This window comes from Solanum pennellii, chromosome 2, assembly GCF_001406875.1.
Source record: "Solanum pennellii chromosome 2, SPENNV200".
Classification (NCBI taxonomy): Eukaryota; Viridiplantae; Streptophyta; class Magnoliopsida; order Solanales; family Solanaceae; genus Solanum; species Solanum pennellii.
Genome location: NC_028638.1, coordinates 54,807,235 through 54,829,334, shown reverse-complemented (window position 1 = coordinate 54,829,334; position 22,100 = coordinate 54,807,235). Strand labels below are relative to the sequence as shown.

The 22,100-nt window shown below is 34.5% G+C and overlaps 3 protein-coding genes across 4 annotated transcripts; all 3 read right to left on the bottom strand.

Annotated features, from left to right (window-relative positions):
• Positions 1–123: 123 nt before the first annotated feature.
• LOC107009682 (pentatricopeptide repeat-containing protein At3g29290) lies at positions 124–3,431 on the bottom strand. Its single transcript, XM_015209026.2, has 4 exons — positions 1,427–3,431; positions 779–959; positions 552–663; positions 124–467 (listed from the first exon to the last, which is right to left on the bottom strand). The coding sequence occupies exons 1-3, from the start codon at positions 3,023–3,025 to the stop codon at positions 659–661; spliced, it is 1,785 nt and encodes a 594-aa protein (XP_015064512.1). The 5' UTR covers positions 3,026–3,431; the 3' UTR covers positions 124–467; positions 552–658.
• A 462-nt stretch (positions 3,432–3,893) lies between these two features.
• LOC107009708 (EID1-like F-box protein 2) lies at positions 3,894–7,222 on the bottom strand. Its single transcript, XM_015209063.2, has 3 exons — positions 7,043–7,222; positions 4,455–5,222; positions 3,894–4,286 (listed from the first exon to the last, which is right to left on the bottom strand). Exon 2 carries the CDS (start codon positions 5,211–5,213, stop codon positions 4,461–4,463), a length of 753 nt encoding a protein of 250 aa, XP_015064549.1. The 5' UTR covers positions 5,214–5,222; positions 7,043–7,222; the 3' UTR covers positions 3,894–4,286; positions 4,455–4,460.
• Positions 7,223–7,953: 731 nt separating this feature from the next.
• On the bottom strand, positions 7,954–12,119 carry LOC107009676. Of its 2 annotated transcripts, none has more exons than XM_015209016.2 (2): positions 11,908–12,119; positions 7,954–10,723 (listed from the first exon to the last, which is right to left on the bottom strand). In XM_015209016.2, the coding sequence occupies exon 2, from the start codon at positions 10,700–10,702 to the stop codon at positions 8,588–8,590; it is 2,115 nt and encodes a 704-aa protein (XP_015064502.1). In that variant the 5' UTR covers positions 10,703–10,723; positions 11,908–12,119; the 3' UTR covers positions 7,954–8,587. The 2 variants fall into 2 exon arrangements, with proteins under 2 accessions (XP_015064502.1, XP_015064503.1); XM_015209017.2 differs by lacking the exon at positions 11,908–12,119 and adding an exon at positions 11,663–11,850.
• Between the last annotated feature and the right edge of the window lie 9,981 nt (positions 12,120–22,100).

Here is a 22,100-nt window from a genome sequence, read left to right as displayed (position 1 = left end):
ACCTCAAGTTGCAATACAAGCATTTAAATGCAGCAGTAAGAAATGAAAAATCTCTGTTTAAAGAGATTTTCTGTGCAAATAAGTAGATAGATATTAATTCAAAAAAAAATGGCACTATAATTATACGCTCTGCCACCCACATGACACAATAGAATGATCTATTATTACACACAACACAATAGACTATCATGACGATAGAATGATTTATTATTACATCAGAGTGCAAAGTTTTTACGTAAAAATGTTTTCTATGGATGTATGATATGCTTGAAGACGTGTGTTTCCTCAAAGCTTAATGGCGGCTTTCGGTGTGCTTGCATGGAGGGCAAAGACCAATGGCCATGCTATATATTTGTTGAATCTGAATGCTTTGCCAAGTGACTCCGCAAACCCAACTGGATCTTGTCCTCCACTAGTTAATCACTGTCCAGGCTGTGATTAGCATAATTTCATATATACTGAAAAAACTGAAACGATAAGAAGTAGAAGATTAGGAGTAATTCAAATGTCAACTTAATTAGAAGTAAGGAATAAAACACTCAAATGTAAACCTGTTCATTAGAGTAGCTGCACCTCAGTGAGTCTTCTTAGTCTTGTACGTGACTATCAACACAGCTACAAGCACATGTGCACCCATTGACTCTAATTGGCCTTCAGGTTAACCTTCACATGACAATTTATCATAACAGGAAACTTAATTAGTAATATTATTATATCTTATTCATCTCAATGTAAAGCACACTGTTTTCTTCCAAATAATTTTAGTTCTGCAAATTACGTTTTCTATTTCTCCTGGAATCTTTTGGTAAGTTTTGCAACATCATAGCCCGTGTCTTGCCATCAGGTTGAAGGCTTCTCTCACGCATTTCTGTGTACAGCTTCTTAGCCAAATCAAGCCTTCCTGTTAAACACATCCCTTGAATAGCAGCATTGTAAAGTGATCCATTTGGTTCAGAAAACTGCAACACATTGAGTATAAAAGTTGAAGTGACTTTACTCCTGGATAATGATTGATGTCTGAATGATTCCCTCCTCCCTAATTACTTACCTCCAATGTCAAAGCAATTTTATTTTATTTTTTGAAAAATAGAAGAAGAGAGGAACAGGAATTTTCTGTGTTGGGATGGTGCCGGGGAGAGTTTGGCTCAAATAAATAGTGGTAAAGAAACAAAGCCAAGTTAATAATCAACATTCCAGTCTAGATTTTTTTTCCCACGGGTTTGAGTTTTTGATATAGCAAATTGAACATTCCCATACAAGCATAAGATCAATCAGCGACTTCACTCTCAAATCAGAACTTACCAACAAAAAAAATGAACAATCAAATCCACAGTTGTAGCGTATTTATCCCCTGATTTATTTGCAATATGGCAGGGAACTTAAAGAAGGCAATAGTTACGGTAGAAGAACGAATGTCAGGACTTACTTTTAGTATTTCCACCGCTTCATTATAGAGAGAACCCCAAATGCATACCCTCATCAATGACAATAGAGTAAATATGTCAGGAGAACGGTTTTGGCGAACCATGCGGTAATACACTTGTAATGCAACCTTGGGTCTTCTGGCTACCTCGCAAGCTCCAATGACTTGATTATAGGATGCAGTTGAAACTGGGAGTTCAGAAGCCTCCATCTGCCACAGTACCTGTACAGCTTTCTCCCACAACCCAAGTCTGTGGCATGATGTCAAAACAGTATTGTATATATGCTCATTCAAAATAACACTTTGGATATTTCTTATTCTCTCAAAGAGCTGAATTGCATCACAATATCGATTTGCCCTGTTTAAGGCATTAAGCAAGGAATTCCATGTGTATACATCAGGTGCATGACCTAATGATTTCATCAGATCATAAATCTCAAATGCAAGCTTGACTTTGCCAGCTTTTCCAAGTGAGTTGATCACTATGTTGCATGCTCTCGCATTTGGCTTAAGCTCACTGTCCAACATACATTGCAAGATATTCAATGCAGAGTCATACTTACCCTCCCTACTGTATGCTCCAATAATAGCATGCATCGTATCACTTTCTGGGCTTAACCCATTATGAATCATCTCATTATATGCATCAATAGCTAGTTCATTCTGACCACAACGAACAAATGTGCAAATTAACAGACGGTAAGTGACTGTTGTTCCAACTTGACCATCATACTGCAAAATTTTCCAAATCTTCTGTGCCTGATCCCAGTTGTTTGCTTTTGCAAAGATGGATATCATTGTGTTGTATACAATAATATCAATTTGTTCTCTAAGATTTCTACTGCTTATCAATTCACGGAACATGTTTATTGCTCTGTCATAACCCCGAGCATCAGCAACTGCCTTCAGAATTAAGCTATAAGTGTGGCCGGTTGTCAGCCCACTAGCCTTCATGGAGTTGAATACTTTTAATGCATTATCAAGCATTCCATTCCTCAAGAGACTTGAAAGAAGGGAATTACATGCATGTAAATCAGGTTTAAGACCTGAAAAAATCATCGACTTGTATATCACCAATGCACTTTTATGTTTATTTAGCCTGCTGAGCTTCAAGATCCTTTCTGACAATACCTTCTCATCCATTTCTTCTAGGTATAGAATCCCGTTGTCAACTGAACTTTTAGTTTCTTCAAGAGAACCTGAAGGTTGGTTTGTATCATATCTTTCAGTATACGAATTCATCAAACAGTCCTTACCAAACAATTCTAGGCTACATTGATCTTTGGCTGAATTATCTTTTTCAATATCAGAACCCTCAGTCTCTTCACCACACATAGGTTCTATTTCACAAGCGACATTCAGAGCTATGTTACACAGGTTATTCACTTCCTTGATGTTAAATAAAACAGTTGACAACTTAATCTGTTCAATTCCAAACAAACTGCATCGCTCAAAAGCATTAACCAATCTAGAACTAGTAAAACCAAGACACCCCTTAACTTTTCCACTATAAAGAGCTCTTGAACAGAACAATCGATTGCTCTTCTCATTTCCATCTAAAGAAACTGCTAAAGTAGGAAAGTTCTTTATCACGTGTACCATACTCGCTCCACAAGGTACAACAACCTCATACGACAGAATTTCTCACCTAAATCAACACTACAACTTGGAGCCACCGCCTGAAGAAATTCAATAGAGTTTGAACACCATAATCAACCAAAGTTCCAATCTTTACCGTTCAATTTGAGCAAATTAAAGAATTGATAATGGGAATAGGACAAATATGCATGTAATATTTGTTATCCGCACGAACCATTCGACCTTCAACCGTACTTCTCCTTCGTGTTTCGTCAAGAGCTCGAAGAAATGAAAAATTACCTGAAATTTAGAAGGCAGAGTAGAATATGTAGATTGAGGGGAAACTTGACTTCTTCAGCACACTAATGGAGACACGGATGGGAATTCATGCTACAGTCAAGTAAAAATTTCGAATTGAGGAAGAAAACTTAAAATAACGACAACTTTTAGTACAAATATCTGCTAGCAGAATGGGCCTTATTTAAGATCCGGCCCAAACCCATTAATGCAACGGTGGACGGTAATTTGGAACCAAGATGGATAAACAATAAATTTATCGAGGTATCAGCTAATTTTGAGATTATTTTATCGCAGGACCATTATCATTAATTTACCGTCGTAGAGAATAGCTAATATATCTTAGATAAATTCATTAAGTTAAATTGCATGTTTATCTCATTGTAGATTGTAATACTGAAAAACGACAATTAGGATTCTTAACATAGAATATTCTCCCAAATCTCTCTTTTGTTCCTCCACTGATTTTTACATCTTTAACCAAATTAAAAACTCAAGGCAGAAATAGAATTTAAACTAAATGCATAGTCTCTTCAACTAAATGAAATAATCTAAGAAAAAAACAAATTCGTTTATTACCCACAGGGCACATGAATTAAGGTGGGAGAAAATGGCAAATGACTCGCTTCATCAGAATTGCATTCAATATTTTTTTTTTCAAACTTTACATGGGGTAACTCTTAACTGCTGCTCACAACAAACAACTCTCGAAATGTTGCAGATTCTAACATGTCACTTAGATTAGATGCACATTTGAGGCCATAAAATATACAAACAAATTCTTGCGTTTGTTACAACTGAGATAACAACGATCTGTCACAGGTTTGCAGTGAGCTACTATCGGGGTCAGATAAGTTTGGAAAGTGGCAAGCTTGCATAAATACAGTTCCATGTCCATGGTCCACCAAAAGAGATCTTCCACTTAATGAACTATGTCTTGCTTGTCCGTCAAAGAACAATCCAACGACTTTTATCATCTTTTTCCCCTCTGATACACACAAAAAAAAAACAGAAAATGGGATAACATGAATCAATAGATAAAAGGTTGCATATAGCAAACTCTCTGCCGCGATAAAATGGCAACATGCCATCACTAAAATACAAATAGCCAATATATTCTACGTCAAGCAACAAATGTGTGATTTGACAATGATACCTGCATTCATGCATCACTGTGATCTGAAGCTTCCTCAGAATCAGACAAGGGCAAGAGGGTACATATACCAAGCACATGCCCATTAAGGCACACATAATACTCAATTGCATCTTCATAAGCACCCAATCTACAGCTGGCACTTTCTGGTACCATTTTTGCTTGCAGCATGCTCCACAGTTTTGCCTTACAGTAAGGGCACACTTCTGTTGGATGGAGCTGAGCCTCCCTCTTAATTAACATTTTACGAACTTTTGAGGTAGCAAAGGATTTAAATATTCCCCGAAAAAATCCAATATCCCCCTCTTCTCCTTGGTCAAGATGCTCGCAAGGATCAGAAACATACAATACATCCGTCCTGCATTGTGGTAACAGAAAGCTCTTCCCAGAGGTCCTAGAGAACCTAGTCCTGTAAACAAAGTGTCCTGGAACATGGATGCTGTTGAATAAGCCACCTTTAGTACATCCAGAACAGTAAATAAGAAGCTTTCCAAGAGCCCTCCAGTTCCCATCAACACTGTGACTCCCACTGGACTGTAAATCAAGCATCATTTTTGGAGCTCTCGTCTTACAAAACTCCTTCCAGAGCACTCTCTTTGCAAGATCATCAAACCATTTGCAAACACAGGATAGAGTTGCCACCGACTTAGGATTCCAATTTAGTCGCTGAAAAACCAGAAATATAACTTCTTCGCTAAGATGCCCTTTTGTACACAAACAACTAGCTGAGTGTATGCAGCGATATTGTTTAGTAATGATCATTGTTTACAACTGCAATCATCATGATTGAAATGACAACAAAAGTTAGGTCATATATTTCTAAAAAGTTCACAAAGATGACATCAAATACCAAGATACTTCAATTGGTTGTAAGAAATGTAGGAAATGATCTAGATAATGGCTATTTGATGGCATAAACAATGAAATATGACTCTGGTCAACAACCCTATACATTAATCAATAATGCTAGTATGTCGAATACAGGAATAACGGGATTTTTCAAAAGCACATTGATAGCAAGTAATCTCTCTACTTAGTCACTTGATAAGTTTACTTTTACTACATCATTATTTACTAATTAAAGAACAGATCATATTTTGTTAATTAAATCATCAACCTATTAATACTTATCAACAAAATAATTTACCCATCAATGCTTTTGCAGAATATAAAGATAAGAATGCACTTTCCCAGGCCATGTTGTATTATAGGTTACAGAATTAATGAACAAAATGCAGAAGTACTAGAAAACAAAAGTTCCCCAAGATGTAAATCAGTAACCTTTAGCACAAGTGAAAAACACATGAGGTGAATATAACATATATACTGCTCCCAGAACTTAGCGGTACTCAGTTGGGTTAATTTAACCCCTGTATTTAGCACTGAACAATTTCGTGACTTTGTTAGCTCTCTAGTACTAGTTTGAAGATTGAAAAGGAGCAAACAACTTTTGCTTATGCTCTCTGTGAGCCCTTTTATCTATTCTGTAATTCAGCATCTGCTTGATGCTTTTTAATGAAATACCTTACTTCATCAAAAAAAAATTAGTGGTACTCAACAGATGACCCATGACATGAGAGAAATAAAGAATTCGGAACAATTAAAATAATTTAGTTCTGAAACAACTTCAAAGAGATTTGGGCCCTAGAGGATAGAAATCTAAATTTGGTACAAGCTCGGAACTCAGAAGTTTTTGGTTGGTAACCATTGAATGATGAACTTACAGGTCCTAGAAGCAGATGGAACGTACTTATGGCTGGCGTTACCAGTTCTAGTTCCAAATAAGAATAGGGTCATTAATGTTTCGAAGAATTAAACAACATCACATGTAGAGTCGAACGATATGTTTCATCTGGATAACAGTTTCCAGTAAAGAATAGGGTTCGACAACTCTAAGAACAAAACGGAATTGTGACTAGTAAGAAGAGCTTTGTAGGTTATTTTTGCACTTCATGCACACATAAAGAGTTTGGACACTTATAAACGGAAGAAAGTTCTTATCCCCTTTTGGTGGAATAGATCCCTCGGAGAAAATATAATCCACAGTTCAATATACCGAAGAGTTGAAAATAAGTTCGTCAAGAATGACATACCAAACAAACACACCTGACTCGTTCTACATTCAGTGTCAAGTTAAAAAAAAAACAAATCAAGATCATACCTATCACATCAAGATTTTGTAGAGAATGAATAAAGATTAATACTGTTCAAGAAAAGTATAATCTTTAGAATTATTGGAACAATTTAGTAAAAGATATTGCATTTATGACTTCTATTCCAACTAACTAAATATTAAAAAACTGAAATTAGGAGATAACACTAATATTTTTTCCTTATTTCGTGAAAATGTTGGTCTTTTATACCAAAAAAATTGCATTATCACCTAAGATGCAGAAAAAAAAAATCTAGTTAAAAACAGATAAAATATCAAAATTGGAGCTGAGGTTTCTTCGTGCAGCTGAATCAGACAACTCCATAGCAATACAAGTCACATTCCTTATCCTACCCTAAGATTTAAAATCGTAATTAGGGTTTGTGTATGAGTGAGTAAGTGAGAGAGAATGAAAGTAAGATATAAAAGGAGAACGTACAAGCTGTAGTCGCCGGAGTGGAGATCGGAGAAGTTGGCCGGAGAAAGAGCAAGTTATCGGTGGAGAGAAAGTGATCAGTGGTGGGTTCAATGGACTTAGGACAAAGAAATTGACTGAGCCGTTTGAGCTGACGCCGAGTGAGGCGTCATTCCCAAATTGTCCAGTTGAAACCAATCAAATGATATTTTGGGACCCGGTTTATTAACCCAGAGGGCTTGGGCTTGTCAACAGCACGTGTACGGCCCAATTCGATAGATACTATTTCGCCCACCAAGTATTTTCAGAAATAACGATAATTTCAATATTATTATTTGTAAATCAAAATGACTCTTTATAAATTGAAGAAAAAAAAATTTGTAAACAATAAATAATTTGTTATATGCGTTTACATTAGAGATACATATTTTTCTAGATTTGAATATTGAAACTATTTTTATGTATTGTTCCAATATTATTGGATGTCCTTTTAGGACTATATTGAATCTATCTCCATTGGACGAGAAAATTAGTAGTATGATAGTAACTCTTTCATCCAACGGCCAATCGACAACGGAAACGTGGAGAAGATTAATTTTTCTTTTCTTAGGAAAAAAAAAAGATAGACAAAGATGAATGAATTGGACTATTTTAACTTGAATTTATGTTTGTTCATTCAGCAGAAAAGTGGTTCTTGGAATCACACCTTCATCCTTGCATCAATGACAAATTGGAAAACTCAAAAAATAACTTTACAATAAAGTTCAACGAGTGACTCCACTTTAGCTAGATGTTATGATTAATTGGTGAAGATAGTAGATATAACTAAGTTCATCAAACTGAAGTGGCTTCTTTAAGCTGAAATGTACAACCTTTCATCAAAGGAGGGACCTAATATACCAGTTCAAGTTACCTAAATAAAAGATGAACATAAATATTTTAACTTGTTTGGGTGGTATTGTATGGTCACTTGGGATACAATATTTGCATTTGATTGTTACTTATAACTTATTGTATATGGCAGGATGAGAAACAACAGTAAATTTTGCAGTCAAGAGACAGATTCTTTTTCCACAACAGCTCATAGGAAACACGCCAAACAGTATACAAGCACAATGACAAACCAGTACCACGGACGAAACACTTTTTGCATAGTGTTTTCACACGCTCCGTCTTCTTCAATGCGCTTATTCAACAGAAAGTATGAACAAATCCCACCTAAAATGATTCCAACAGCAATATATGTTCACTGAGCAACCAGCTCAACATAGAAATTTTAATATACGCAAACACCTACTGATCTAAGATCTAACACAACAATCACAGCCTCCATAAGTGATAAAAAGTTCACAATCTTACGCGACTTTATCTCTCAATTCCAAGTAGGTGCATCCAGATGAAACTGAATTTATTCAATCACAAGAACAGAACCAAAAAACCATCAAGAAATCGTTAAGACGATGAGTCAGAGTGAGAAACACGACAAACATACTTAAACCAGGTCAGAAAAGCTATATCATCCACTATATTTGCAATTGCTCCTATGTGTTAAAAAATTATGGTTGTTAATCAAGAAACTGTTACTGTAGAAGGTTTATCTTGGAGGGAAATAACTGTCTCAAAAGCTCCCACCAAAGCTTTAACCTTGCTTTTCCTGGTTTCAACAAGCTTACTCGCTGTCTCTTCAATCACATTATTCAACAAACCCTGCACATCTTTCTTTTCCTGCACATCCTGATGCCTCAAAACAATTTTTCTAGAGTTAGGGATAGTATTACTTCCGTCATCATCAACTCCTTTCTTTCTAAAATTTCTCTTTCTTATATTACTGTCCTGGCTTTCACCCATATGTCGTCCCAATCTAAATGTCAGCCTCCTAGGGCTGCTGGTTTCTGGCTGGAGATCAATTACCTTACCCCTCCTGAATTTCAGTTTCACCACTGAAGGATTTTGATCATTAGAAACAGCTGTCTTGCCTTTCCTCAATGTCTTCTTCTGATTTTTCCCATCAGCTTCTGCCTCTGCTATGTGTAACAACTTTTTGCTGCTAGATGTGTATTTACCTGATGCACTGCCTGCAGACTTAACTTTTTTATCCACTTCATTAGACAACAAATGTGATTGTGACTGGGAGGCAGACTTTGGTTTGTTCGTTCCATCTCTCCGCATCTTGTTCTGGTCCTTCAGCGGAGACAGCAGTTTAAGGCTTATACTATTTCTTGCCCTCAAGATCAAAGGTTTAACAGAGGAAGATTTTGGAGAACATGAAAGAGTTGGGATCTTCAAAGACTTCTCCCCAGATACTTTAGACACAATTTTTTGTTTTCTAGAATTAACAGCGCCGACTTTTCTGACCCCTGCATCTACACCTCCCAAGATCTTAGATGAAGATTTTACCATTTTGAGCTTTGTCTGCTCAGGAGGAGAATGCTTTACCAAAACAGATTTCATTTTCTTCTCTGTCTCTGGCATCTTGTAACTTGAGGAATCCAATTTCAGAGAGTGAACACTCTTTGGTGGCAGCAGTGCCTTTTTCTTTATCATTTCTGAGGGTTCAAGAGAATGAACCTTGGAAGGAGGTCTTTGATCGACCACATTCAACTTCTTTCCCTGTCCTAGCATACTCACTGGAGGAGCGGATGATTTTTGATTGACCAGAGTCACTTTCTCTCCCGCTACCAGCTCACTCCCTGAAGGAGTAGAAAGCTTTTGCTCAACTGCAGTCATTATTTCTCCCTCTCCTAGCATACTCTCCAGAGAAGCTGAAGAATTTTGATCAACCACAGTCACCTCATCCACCCCTCCCTGTATGCTACCTGGAGGAGAAGAAGGCTTTTGCTCAACCATAGCCACCTTCTTGTCATCTTCAAGTATACTCTCCTGAGGTGCTGAAGGCTTTTGATTTATCACATTCACCTTCTTTTCCTCTTCCAGCATACTCCTTGGAGGAGTGGGAGGCTTTTTCTTGACCAAAATCCCCTTCTTTGCCTCTCCCTGGCTACTCCCTGAAGTAGTGGAAGTGTTTTGCTTGACCACAATCCTTTTCTTTGACTCTCCCAGCATACTCCCTGGAGAAGTGGAAGGTTTTTGGTCAACTCCAGTTACCTTCTTTTTCTCTCCCAGCACACTCCCTGGAGGAGTGGAAGGCTTCTGCTTGACCGAAGTCCCCTTTTTAGCCTCTCCCACCAAGGTCTGTGCAGGACTCTGCTCATCAGCGGGAAGTTTGTTCTTTCTTTTTGATAGAGAATGCCATGGCTTTGGTTCAGAGGAATGCTTCTTGCCATATTTACAAAAGTCATGGCAAGAACCAGTGGAAGCTCTCAGATAATGAGGAAGAACATCTTGTCCACTGTCAGGAGAATGCAACTTCCCAGTGGATTGCCTTCTTGTATTACCTCCATTATTAGATGTAGAGGAGGAGTTGCGATAGAAGGGAAGAACCTTGTGAGCATTACTCAGAGAACCTGATTTTCTTGTGCTGATTCTATCTGGTTTACTTCCAGTAGAGTCACTTTCCACACTAGTTACTGGATTCACTAGTTCATCAGTGTTATCCTCGGCCATGGAGTCATTCTTCACACTAGCTACTGGACTCATTAATTCATCGGTGTTATCCTCAGCCATAGAGTCATTCTTCACACTTGCTGCTGGACTCGCTAGTTCATCTGTGTTATCCTCAGCCATCAAGATTCAAAATCCAAAACCCTGGCACCATGAATATATATATATATGTTAACATGAAGAAAAATATTATTAGATCAGCAGTAAAATGAAACATGGACTACACAAAAGTTAAACCCCCAATTAAGAGAAGAAAAAGTTGTTTCTAACATGCAAAGCATTGAATTCCAAAATCATGTCCACTCACACTATTACTTGGATAATTCAGAATAGGAGGTCAATAAGAACAATGACTATACAGTATACATTACTTAATGCTCCTTTGAGATCCTATGCTTCTAAAATACATTCTAATGTCCCCAAAAACGTACACAACCAAAAACTGTGATAAACTTGAGTCAGCAACTGCTACATGATTGTTAAAAAAGGTAATTTATGAGCCATCAGTCAATACCTATTGAAAAATAAGTTACAATTTCTTGCTTTATTCAGCTAGGAAGGAGAGAAATGAATGAAAAAGATAAAACCTGAATATAGGGCTTTCCAAGTTCCAAATATAGCTCATCACAAACATAAACAATATGAGAACGGAGGAGAGGCCCCAAGAAGCCAGCAAGCAGTATTAGGTGTAATCCATATCTAACGAAAAACATTTAGAAGACAAACACATTCCACCAAGCTTGTCTGTCCAGCAAGAATTACTGTACTACCTAATTACAGAACACACGCTGCCAACCAAAGGTCCCTAACACTGGGCTATAATCATCCCTAAGATCCCGAAAAAAATCGATATAGTATATAAATTCATAAAAAAAAAAAAGGAAAACAAAAAACACATCTACTAATGATTGATTGATATTTACTGCAGAAACAGAGTATTCCTAATTTTGTCCATCAATCCAAAATATCAAAAAATCCCCGCAGTTACAGACTTACAGTATCAAACATTGATCAATTTAACATGCTATATAATCCAATTCAATTTTTTTTTTTAAAAAACACCAAATATTAAAAATAAGCTACCTCTTGTGAAAACCAACCTCCAGCTAAACATAAATTATTGAATGGAGCTACAGAAAACACATAATCCCAATCCGAATTCTCGAATCCAAAATAAAATTCACAAAAACTAAAAAACAGGTCTCTTACTAAAAATTGGCTATAATAATGGAAGAAAAAAAGCGAAAACGGAAGCTTAATCTCGAAGCGAAGTAACAGAATAGTATTAAACAAATAACAAATAGATCGAAGAGGAAAGAAAATTTCACCTGTGTAATCTACTCAGCAACAGCAACAGCGATCGTGCAAGCGACGTCTAAACTTTTCTTCTGGAATTTTCTTCTCAAAAAGAGGCAGTGGGTTTTGTTTTATTTTTTTTGTTACAGAAAGGGTGTTAGGGCCTGTTTGTTTAGTGTGAAGGGCCAAAAACGAAAAACGTTGAAATCATGATCCGCCCGAAAATGGGAAAATAAAACGAAGTCCTCTCCTCAATATTCCACGTAATATCCTATTAATGGAATTTGATTTTTGTTACAAGTAAGTCCAATTGAATTAAAATTAGAGTTTGGATTATATTTTTTTTAAAAAAAAATTCCTTACTGAATTATAAATAAATTATTTGTTTCATATATATAAGTAATTTTGTAATATAAATATATGACATGAGTTAACACTATCGAACTTTGTCAAATTTATAAGTTGAACCATGGCAAAATTATGGTATAATATTACAGTTTAAACTTATGTTATTTTGATTATTTACTATCCTTAGATCAATGAAATGAGTAAGAATTCTTTCTTTAAGAGTATATATGTTTGACTTATGACTACTAAGAACTTGTCAGTTGGCAGACATCACTGCATGGAAGATTAATTAAAGTTCAAATCTATTAAACGTGATTAATTTTAGTTTATGATTTTTCACGTTAAGATAATTCAATAACATCATAACATTACAGTGTAAGCTAATAAGTACCTGATTAAATAGTCAAAATTCACATAAATTAACTCAAATAATATTATTATTATTCAGAAAAAAAAAGTCTTATAGATATTTGCTCATTTATAATTGTCTAAATTTTGCACTCTTTAAACAATAGTAAATAAGATAAGTGTTTAGTCAGCTTATTATTTTCTCTTGATATATTAAAGTAGACAAGTAAAAATGAAAATTTATTTCTAATGCATAATATACAAATATGATTTTCAACTTGGCTTCAACAGATAATTATGTCCTCCAACTTTGAGTGTGCATAAGTAGGCACTTAAACTTGTATAAAATCGAACAAGTAGACACACATGTCCTACATGACATAGTACATGTAGGATCCCAAGTAGGACATACAAATTTAAGTGTCGATTTGTGCATACTCTCAGCTGACGCTGAATAAGAGTCATGTTTATGTATTATGCTAGGAAGACTTCTTGTAGTATAAATAGTGATAGTCTTCATTTGGTTTTAGAGATACACAAAACACAAGAGAAAACAAAGAGTGAAAGAGTTAGTCAAAAAGAGAGTTCTTATTAGTTGAAGGAAGGTGTTCTTTTTTGTGGAGCTTTGGACTCACCTCTTGTCTAGAGTTGTTGAGTTATACTTTGTGAAGGCTGTTGTATCCTGGGGGGGACAAGTCAAAGAGGACTACTGCTGGACCGGTGAAAACATTTGCTGCAGTGGGCTTGAATCTCCTTAAAGAGAGCGAGATATCCGCGCCTCAGCCTGAAGAGATTACTTTCTTCATTTTATTTTCAATTGTAATCTTGCAATTTTATTATCTTGTAAGTTTTTTCACTAACAATTTTAAGGAGATTCATTGATGGCTACAATTGAAAAAACCGCGGATGTCAAGATGGGAGATCTTAACAAGCCATTTTGGTTCAATGGTAACCATTTCAAGAGATGGAAGGGTAAAGTACTTTTCTACTTAAGTCTTCTCAATGTTTCTTATGTATTAACTGAGAAGAATCCAAATAAAGAAGACATCACCACTATGAATGATGATGAAACTATTTCTCATCTAGAGAAAGTGGAAAAGTACGATGGTGATTCCTATAAGTGTCGGTATTATCTTCTTAATTGTCTATCTGATAATTTTTATGATTATTATGATAGAACTTACTCTAGTGCAAAGAAAATTTGGAAGGCATTGCAGAGTAAGTATGATACCGAAGAGGCTGGAGCGAAAAAATATGCAGCTAGTAGATTTTTTCGTTTCCAAATGGTGGACAACAAATCAGTGGTAGATCAAGCTCAAGACTTCATCATGATTGTTGGAGAGCTTAGGTCCGAAGAGGTTAAAATTGGAGATAACCTTATTGTTTGTGGCATAGTGGATAAACTTCCACCTTCTTGGAAGGAATTTCAAAAAACTATGCGCCACAAACAAAAGGAAACCTCTCTTGAAACCTTGATAATGAAAATCCGCATGGAAGAAGAAGCAAGGGGCCAAGATGCACTTTTACAAACAGAAGAGAACAACATCACATCGAAGGTAAATTTAATTACTTCGAATAATGCTACTCCTGAAACTCACAAAAATACTTCTTTAAAGCCTAAGAAGAAAAAATTCAAGAAAAATAATGGTAGACCTCCCAAGAAAAATAATGGTGAAAATCACCAAGCACAAAATCAACAAGTTCAAGAAAAGGGACCATGCTTTGTTTGTGGCAAGAGTGGGCATATTGCTCGATTTTGCAGATTCCGGAAACGTGGTCCTAACCCTCAGGCAAACGTTACCGAAGAACCTTTTGTGGCGGTGATTACCGACATAAACATGGTTGAGAATGTTGATGGATGGTGGGCTGATTCTGGTGCAAACCGTCATGTCTGTTATGACAAAGACTGGTTTAAAAAATATACTCATTTTGAGGAGCCCAAAACCATCATGCTTGGTGATGCTCACACTACTCAAGTGCTTGGAAAGGGAGATGTTGAATTGTGTTTTACTTCTGGAAGGATATTAACATTGAAAGATGTACTTTATACTCCTTCTATGAGAAAAAATTTGATGTCTAGTTTTCTTCTTAATAAAGCAGGCTTTAAACAGATTATTGAATCTGATCAATATGTAATAGTGAAGAAAGGTATTTTTGTGGGGAAGGGGTATGCATGTGATGAGATGTTTAAGTTGAATGTTGAAATGAATAAAACTTCTACTTCTGTTTATATGCTTTCTTCTACTAATTTTTGGCATGCTCGTTTGTGTCATATTAATGATCGTTATGTTGGAATCATGAGTAGTTTAGGATTAATCCCAATGGTTAAAAAGAATTTTGAAAAGTGTGAGGCTTGTAGTAAAGCCAAGATCACTAAAAGGCCTCATTTTCAAGTTGAAAGAAAAACTGATTTGTTAGAATTAGTTCATACTGATATTTGTGAACTTGGTGGAATTCTAACTCGTGGAGGTAATAGATATTTTATCACTTTCATTGATGATTTTTCTAAGTTTACATATGTTTACTTGATGAAAAATAAAAGTGATGCTTTTGAAAATTTCAAAACTTATCTCAATGAGGTTGAAAATCAGTTTGGAAGAAAAATAAAAAGAATTAGAAGTGATAGAGGCCGTGAATATGAATCAAATGAGTTTAATTCTTTTGTTAGATCATTGGGAATAATTCATGAAACTACTCCTCCTTACTCTCCTTCGTCTAATGGAGTAGCAGAAAGGAAAAATAGAACTTTGGTTGAATTGACTAATGCCATGCTTATTGAGTCACATGCACCTTTAAATTTTTGGGGTGAAGCTATCTTAACTGCTTGTTATGTGTTGAATCGTGTGCCTCATAAAAAGTCTAAATTGACACCTTTTGAATTGTGGAAAGGTTACAAGCCAAGTTTGGGATATCTAAGAGTTTGGGGTTGTCTAGCCTTTGTGAGGCTAATGGATCCCAAGATTACAAAGTTGGGTAAGAAAGTTACTACTTGTGCTTTTCTTGGTTATGCTTCAAATAGTACAGCCTATAGATTTTTTAATCTTGAAGATAATATTGTAATAGAATCTGGTGATGCTATTTTTCATGAAAATAAATTTCCTTTTGATACTAAAAATAGTGGGGGTCAAAGGATTGAACAAAATATTTTGTCACTACCTAGTTCTTCTACTTCAACTTTGAAAAATAAAGAAGTTGTTGATTTTGAGTTAAGAAGAAGTAAAAGAGCTAGAGTAGAAAAAGAGTTTGGTCCTGATTTTTATGTGTTTAATGTTGAAAATGACCCTCTAACTTTGAAAGAAGCATTATCTTCACATGATTCTATTTTTTGGAAAGAGGCTGTAAATGATGAAATGGAATCTCTAATTTCTAATAAAACTTGGAAGTTAGTTGATTTACCACCGGGTTGTAAAACAATTGGTTGCAAATGGGTCTTAAGGAAAAAGTTGAAACCGGATGGTTCTATTGATAAATACAAGGCTAGGCTAGTTGCAAAAGGTTTTAAACAACTAGAAGGCCTAGAATTTTTTGATACTTTTTCTCCGGTAACAAGAATTACATCCATTAGACTTTTAGTTGCTATGGCTGCAATTTTTGATTTGCAAATTCATCAAATGGATGTAAAAACTGCTTTTCTAAATGGAGACCTAAATGAAGAAATTTATATGGACCAACCCGAGTGTTTTGTTGAAGCAGGCCAAGAAAGCAAAGTATGTAAACTTACTAAATCCCTATATGGCTTGAAACAGGCACCAAAGCAATGGCATGAAAAGTTTGATTCCTGCATGATTGAAAATGATTTTAAAACAAATGAGTGTGATAAGTGCATATATCATAAGTCTTGGAATAATTCACATGTGATCATTTGCCTATATGTTGATGATTTGTTGATCTTTGGCTCTAACATGAATGTTATTGATGAAGCTAAAAATGTTCTTAGAAGCCATTTTGATATGAAAGATCTTGGTGAGGCAAATTTTATTCTTGGAATAAAAATAACAAGAACATGTGAGGGGATTTTCCTTGACCAGTCACATTATGTTGAGAAAATTTTGAAAAAATATAACTTTCATGATTGCAAGCATGTTGCTACTCCTTTTGATTCAAGTGTTCACTTATTTCCTGTTGAAAGTGAAAATGATGTAATAAATCAAAAGGAATATGCTAGTATAATCGGAAGTTTGAGATATGTGACTGATTGCACTAGGCCTGATATTGCATATGCAGTAGGAGTACTTGGCAGGTTTACAAGCAAGCCAGGTAATGAACATTGGCATGCTATAACAAGAGTTATGAGATATTTAATTGGAACGAAAAATTGTGGTTTGTTCTATAAAAAATATCCTGCTGTACTTGAAGGCTTTTGTGATGCGGATTGGAACACTTTGTCAGGTGATTCCTGTTCTACCACTGGTTATGTCTTTACTTTAGGTGGTGGTGCTGTTTGTTGGAGATCGAAAAAGCAAACTATAATTGCTAACTCTACCATGGAGGCTGAACTAATTGCTTTAGCTTCAGCTAGTGAGGAAGCGAATTGGTTAAGAGATTTATTGTTTCAAATTCCTTATTTTGAAAAACCAATTCCTCCTATTTTAATTCATTGTGATAGCACCGCTGCAATTGGTAGAGTTCAAAACCGTTATTACAACGGTAAATCCAGACCTATAAGGAGGAAACACAGTAATGTAAGATCGTATTTGACAAATGGTATCATTAATGTTGATTATGTCAAATCTTGTGATAATCTTGCAGATCCTCTTACGAAGGCCTTAACAAGAGAAAAGGTCTGGAGCACATCGAGGGGGATGGGATTGAAGCCTACAAATCCTTGAGTCATATATGAGGAAACCCAACCTGGGGACTAGAGATCCTATAACCAGGTTCAAAGGGAAAAACTAATCATATGATGACTTGTTGTGAAAAATGCACTATTTTTTTCCCTCCCTATGATGTGAGTGCATTATTTCCTGTAGTTTGTGAAGGTTGAGTTGATAAAACTCTTAATGAATATCTGTAGCCCGTATGGGTGGAGTGTTAATCTTACAGGAGCACTCTCGACAGATTTCACCTATGTGATGTGTGGAAGTAGGTCGCTTCCTATGAGAATGGGGCTTATTCTCAAATGCACTCATGAAACCGGGATAGCACATGTCCATAACGTGCTGGCTGTTAAAGCTCATGTCAACACCTTGATTATTATGTGTGAGCAGTGATATTTTATTTCCCTTAAGCAGTCATAGTTCAAGTCTGAGACCACTACGACTCTGGAGTAAAAGTTACTGTTTCACTAAGTGGAGGTTCAATGCAGAGCACACCTTCATTATGCATAGTAGTCTTCCTTCAACTGATATACTCTCTTATCTAAATATTAAAATGAGTGGGGGATTGTTAGGTTATTAGCATTTTAATATTAATATTTAACATATTAAATTGCTTTATTTTGGAGTTATAAGAATGAACATTGGAATGGATGACTTCTACATCATCCATTAGCATTGGTTATCCATCAATGTATTTCACTCTTAATTCCTCCATTACTCCCTTTGTAACCTATGTAACATATGTAACTCCCTTTGTAACCTATGTAACCTATGTAACTCCCATTGTAACCTATGTAACCTATATAACTCCTATTGTAACCTATGAAACTCCTAAGGCCATTATCTTCACTATTTACTACCTCCATTATCTTCCTATTCATTGCTAGGAAGACTTCTTGTAGTATAAATAGTGATAGTCTTCATTTGGTTTTAGAGATACACAAAACACAAGAGAAAACAAAGAGTGAAAGAGTTAGTCAAAAAGAGAGTTCTTATTAGTTGAAGGAAGGTGTTCTTTTTTGTGGAGCTTTGGACTCAACTCTTGTCCAGAGTTGTTGAGTTATACTTTGTGAAGGTTGTTGTATCCTGGAGGGGACAAGTCAAAGAGGACTACTGCTGGACCGGTGAAAACATTTGCTGCAGTGGGCTTGAATCTCCTTAAAGAGAGCGAGATATCCGCGCCTCAGCCTGAAAAGATTACTTTCTTCATTTTATTTTCAATTGTAATCTTGCAATTTTATTATCTTGTAAGTTTTTTCACTAACATAAATAAAAATAAGCAACAAAATATCTGACTTAAAATATCGACCTTCTTTCAATTCTTTCACAATTAAAATTCCCATTTGCTTGGTTTATTTTTGTTTGTTCTACACTTCTACTAGTTGAACTGTTAGGACAAAATATGGAGGACCTTATGTTTTTGTGACGATTCTTCTTCATTAGTATCTGGCAAAGCATATCTCTAACATATAGTCATGTACCAACAAAGCAAACATTTATTTTAATAATATTGTTGAAGTTAGAGGTAAAATTAAAAATTTTGTTAAAGATATTTAAATTTAATACATGAAAAATATTTTAACCTATATATGTAAATATTATGTGACTATGCCTCCGAATTAAACAGACAATTTATTTTGTGCCTCACGTGACTGATATATTTAATTTGTACATAGTAAGCGTTGTACATATTTGACTAGTGAAATTTGTAAAACACGAAATTTTGTATTCACAAAGTAAAGTATTACTACGATTATTATTGTAATGTTCCTTTTTTTGAAAATAAAATAGTCATAATTGATTGGTGTGCCAGATTTAACCAACCACCCCTTTCTCTGCACATATATCCAAAGTCAATCCAGTGAACGATTCTCTTGCTTACTTTGCTGTTGGAATAATTAATATCAAGCCCGTTTCGTCATAGATTTTTCAAATAATATTTTAAAAAAAACTTAGTAAATAGTATTTGTTTATATGCTTTATTATTATTTGACAAATATTTTTGATAAATATCTCAAATTTTTAAGTACTAATTTTTTATAATATTTGGATCAAATTTCATTATTTTGGATCTTTTAAAAATTAAAAGTTTATTCCAAACTTTTATATTTTAATACCCTCTATAGTTGTTGCTTACGTTGTATTATATAATTTTTTAAATTAATTTCAAAGTAATGATGAAATATTCGGTAAATGTGAAATGATAATATGATTATTGATGAAAATGATGAATAATCGACTTAAAATAACAAAATCATGTGTTTTATCTACTTCACGGTGTATGAAATGATGCTTATTGCACTCACTCAAAATTACCACATTGCTCTAGTTTCATGGACAAAGATCCAATTGACTTGTAATACAAACTTATAGCTTTTGATATTCTTAAAACTTATGGAAATAAATCATATTTTTTAAAAAAAGTGAAATATATTTTCCAAATACCATGGCCAAACACATGGTGAGATTTCACCCAAATTTTCACCAATTGGCCAAAAATATTTAGAAATCCATGACCAAACGCTAGCTAAATTTTTAAAAAATTGAAAAAGTAAATTATAATATCATAATGTATTCTATAACAATGTAAGTAATATATTATTTTTGTCCCGTAATGGATGCCAAAGATTTTGATTCAATATTTAATTAATTGTCAGATTTATTTATGTAGATCTAAAACAAAGTCACACCGTGTTTGATTAAACATGACTACATGTGATTAACTAATTATTCTGAATCGAAGCATAACAATTTTCAGGAAAAAGAAAAAGAAGATCTCTCATTTTATATCCAAGTATGAAATTTTATCTAAATGTTATATATAAGTCGTGGCAAAGAAAACTTTATAAAGGAATGATTGAAACTATGGTTTCATAGATAAACACGAAAAAAAGTCTGAAAAATATTTTAATTTTGATCGGAATTGTTTTTATAATATTAAATTTTATGGAAGATCTTTTATTCATAGATTATTTAATAGTGTAATTTAAAGATATATATATATATATGCCCACATGGACACGGTACTTTTTATAATTATGCAATATTTATTATGTCCACGTGGACACATATATACCTTTAAAATACACCATGGGTAAAAAGTCATTTTCAAAATTTGATATCGTTACAACAATTTTTGTCAAAATTCAGATATATTTCAGACTTTTTTCCCTAGATAAATCATAACATTAAAATCTAATTTATAGCTGTAGGGTACAAATTTATATATAATAATGTTATTGTTCAATATCATAACACCGAAATTTGAAAATCTTATGCTAAGTTGTTATACAATGACTAATGAAAAGAAAAAACAGGACCATGGGATGGCAGGTCATCTTCTTGGAAATTTCTAACAATTGGATTATTATTTCATCGTTGGAGTTAGGATTTTGAACTTATGAATTCTTGATCATAGAAAATATAATTTATTGAATTTTGAATTTAAAGTTATTGTAGTTCGTCCCGTCTCCACCAAAGCTAGGGTGGGGTGGGGGAGGTTGTGACTCCTTGGATTCTTCTTGGCATGGGCAAACATAATTGCATGTAGTCTTATATTTTGGTTTCAGAGTTGAGATCTCTAATCACATGTATTTTTCAACCTCTTGACTTGACAAAAGCAATGTGGGGAAAATGTACAAGGGCCTCAAAGGGCCACTTCAACATCATTTAGTTTACTTGTTTGTTTTCTCTTCTAATTTTATCAACAAACCATCTGACCACTTGGTGCCTGATGTTTCAAATAAGGATGGTTCAACTCACAGGCCCCATGAATTCGATTAGTTGATCGTAAATAGATAATAAGTTTCAAATACTGAAAAACAATCGCGAATAATTAACTATAATTTTTTATTATTTTTTATTTATTAAGCACTTTGAATGTTTATCAAATCGTGTAAGTAAGTTAAGAGAATATTTATAAGCAAATCTAATCAACTTATAAGCTTAGCCAAATATTAATCATATTTATCATCTTTTTTATGTCTCCATAAATTTGCTTATTGATTAATTAAATTTATGTTACTTAGAGTACACTAAAGGAAACCCTCCAATTAATTCTTCCTAATAAATTAATATTCAGGTCTTCATATTCGAAACCTCTTATAGAGCAAAGAATCTTATTCATATTTTCTTATTTACTAGCTTACCTAAAAAAAACAGATGATTAATTTCCTTTATAGAGCACACATATAGCCTTTGTTTTTTCAACTCTTAGACCCACAATGAGCAAATCTCAATTAGAGTTATACCCCCTAAATCTTTGGCAAAGACAACATTATATATCTACAATCTACTTAACTAGGAGCAGGAAATTGTTGAAATTATTATAATTTTTTTCATTGGTTCTTATATATAGAAAAAACATTTGTTGTTCTCGAGTTCAAACTTAAAATAATAATGAACTGCTCCAAATAGCACCCTATATCACTGTGTCAAATGAATGGATCGACTAAATTTCTATGGGTTAAATCAACAAATCGGTTATTTCCTACAAAACTTTGATATTCTGAGAATCAACGTAATGGAGTTCATCTGAGATTCTACATGATCTAATGTTCACATCAAATCAATAAACAAAACAAACTCTATCACACACATTTACCGCATTCTCACTCCCTCATTTAATTTTTCAACTGCTACGAAGGGAATGAAAGGATCACGCAATTTGTGTTGTCATACAAACAAAGATGAGATACATAAGAGAGAGGAAG

Bases quoted from the DNA above. Each gene is read 5' to 3' on its own strand.
- LOC107009682 (XM_015209026.2), bottom strand. From the start codon at position 3,025: ATGGTACACGTGATAAAGAACTTTCCTACTTTAGCAGTTTCTTTAGAT. The intron at 960-1,426 runs GTAAGTCCTGAC...AATGTGTTGCAG, and splicing joins AAGCGGTGGAAATACTAAAA to TTTTCTGAACCAAATGGATC.
- LOC107009676 (XM_015209016.2), bottom strand. From the start codon at position 10,702: ATGGCTGAGGATAACACAGATGAACTAGCGAGTCCAGCAGCAAGTGTG.
- LOC107009708 (XM_015209063.2), bottom strand. From the start codon at position 5,213: ATGATCATTACTAAACAATATCGCTGCATACACTCAGCTAGTTGTTTG.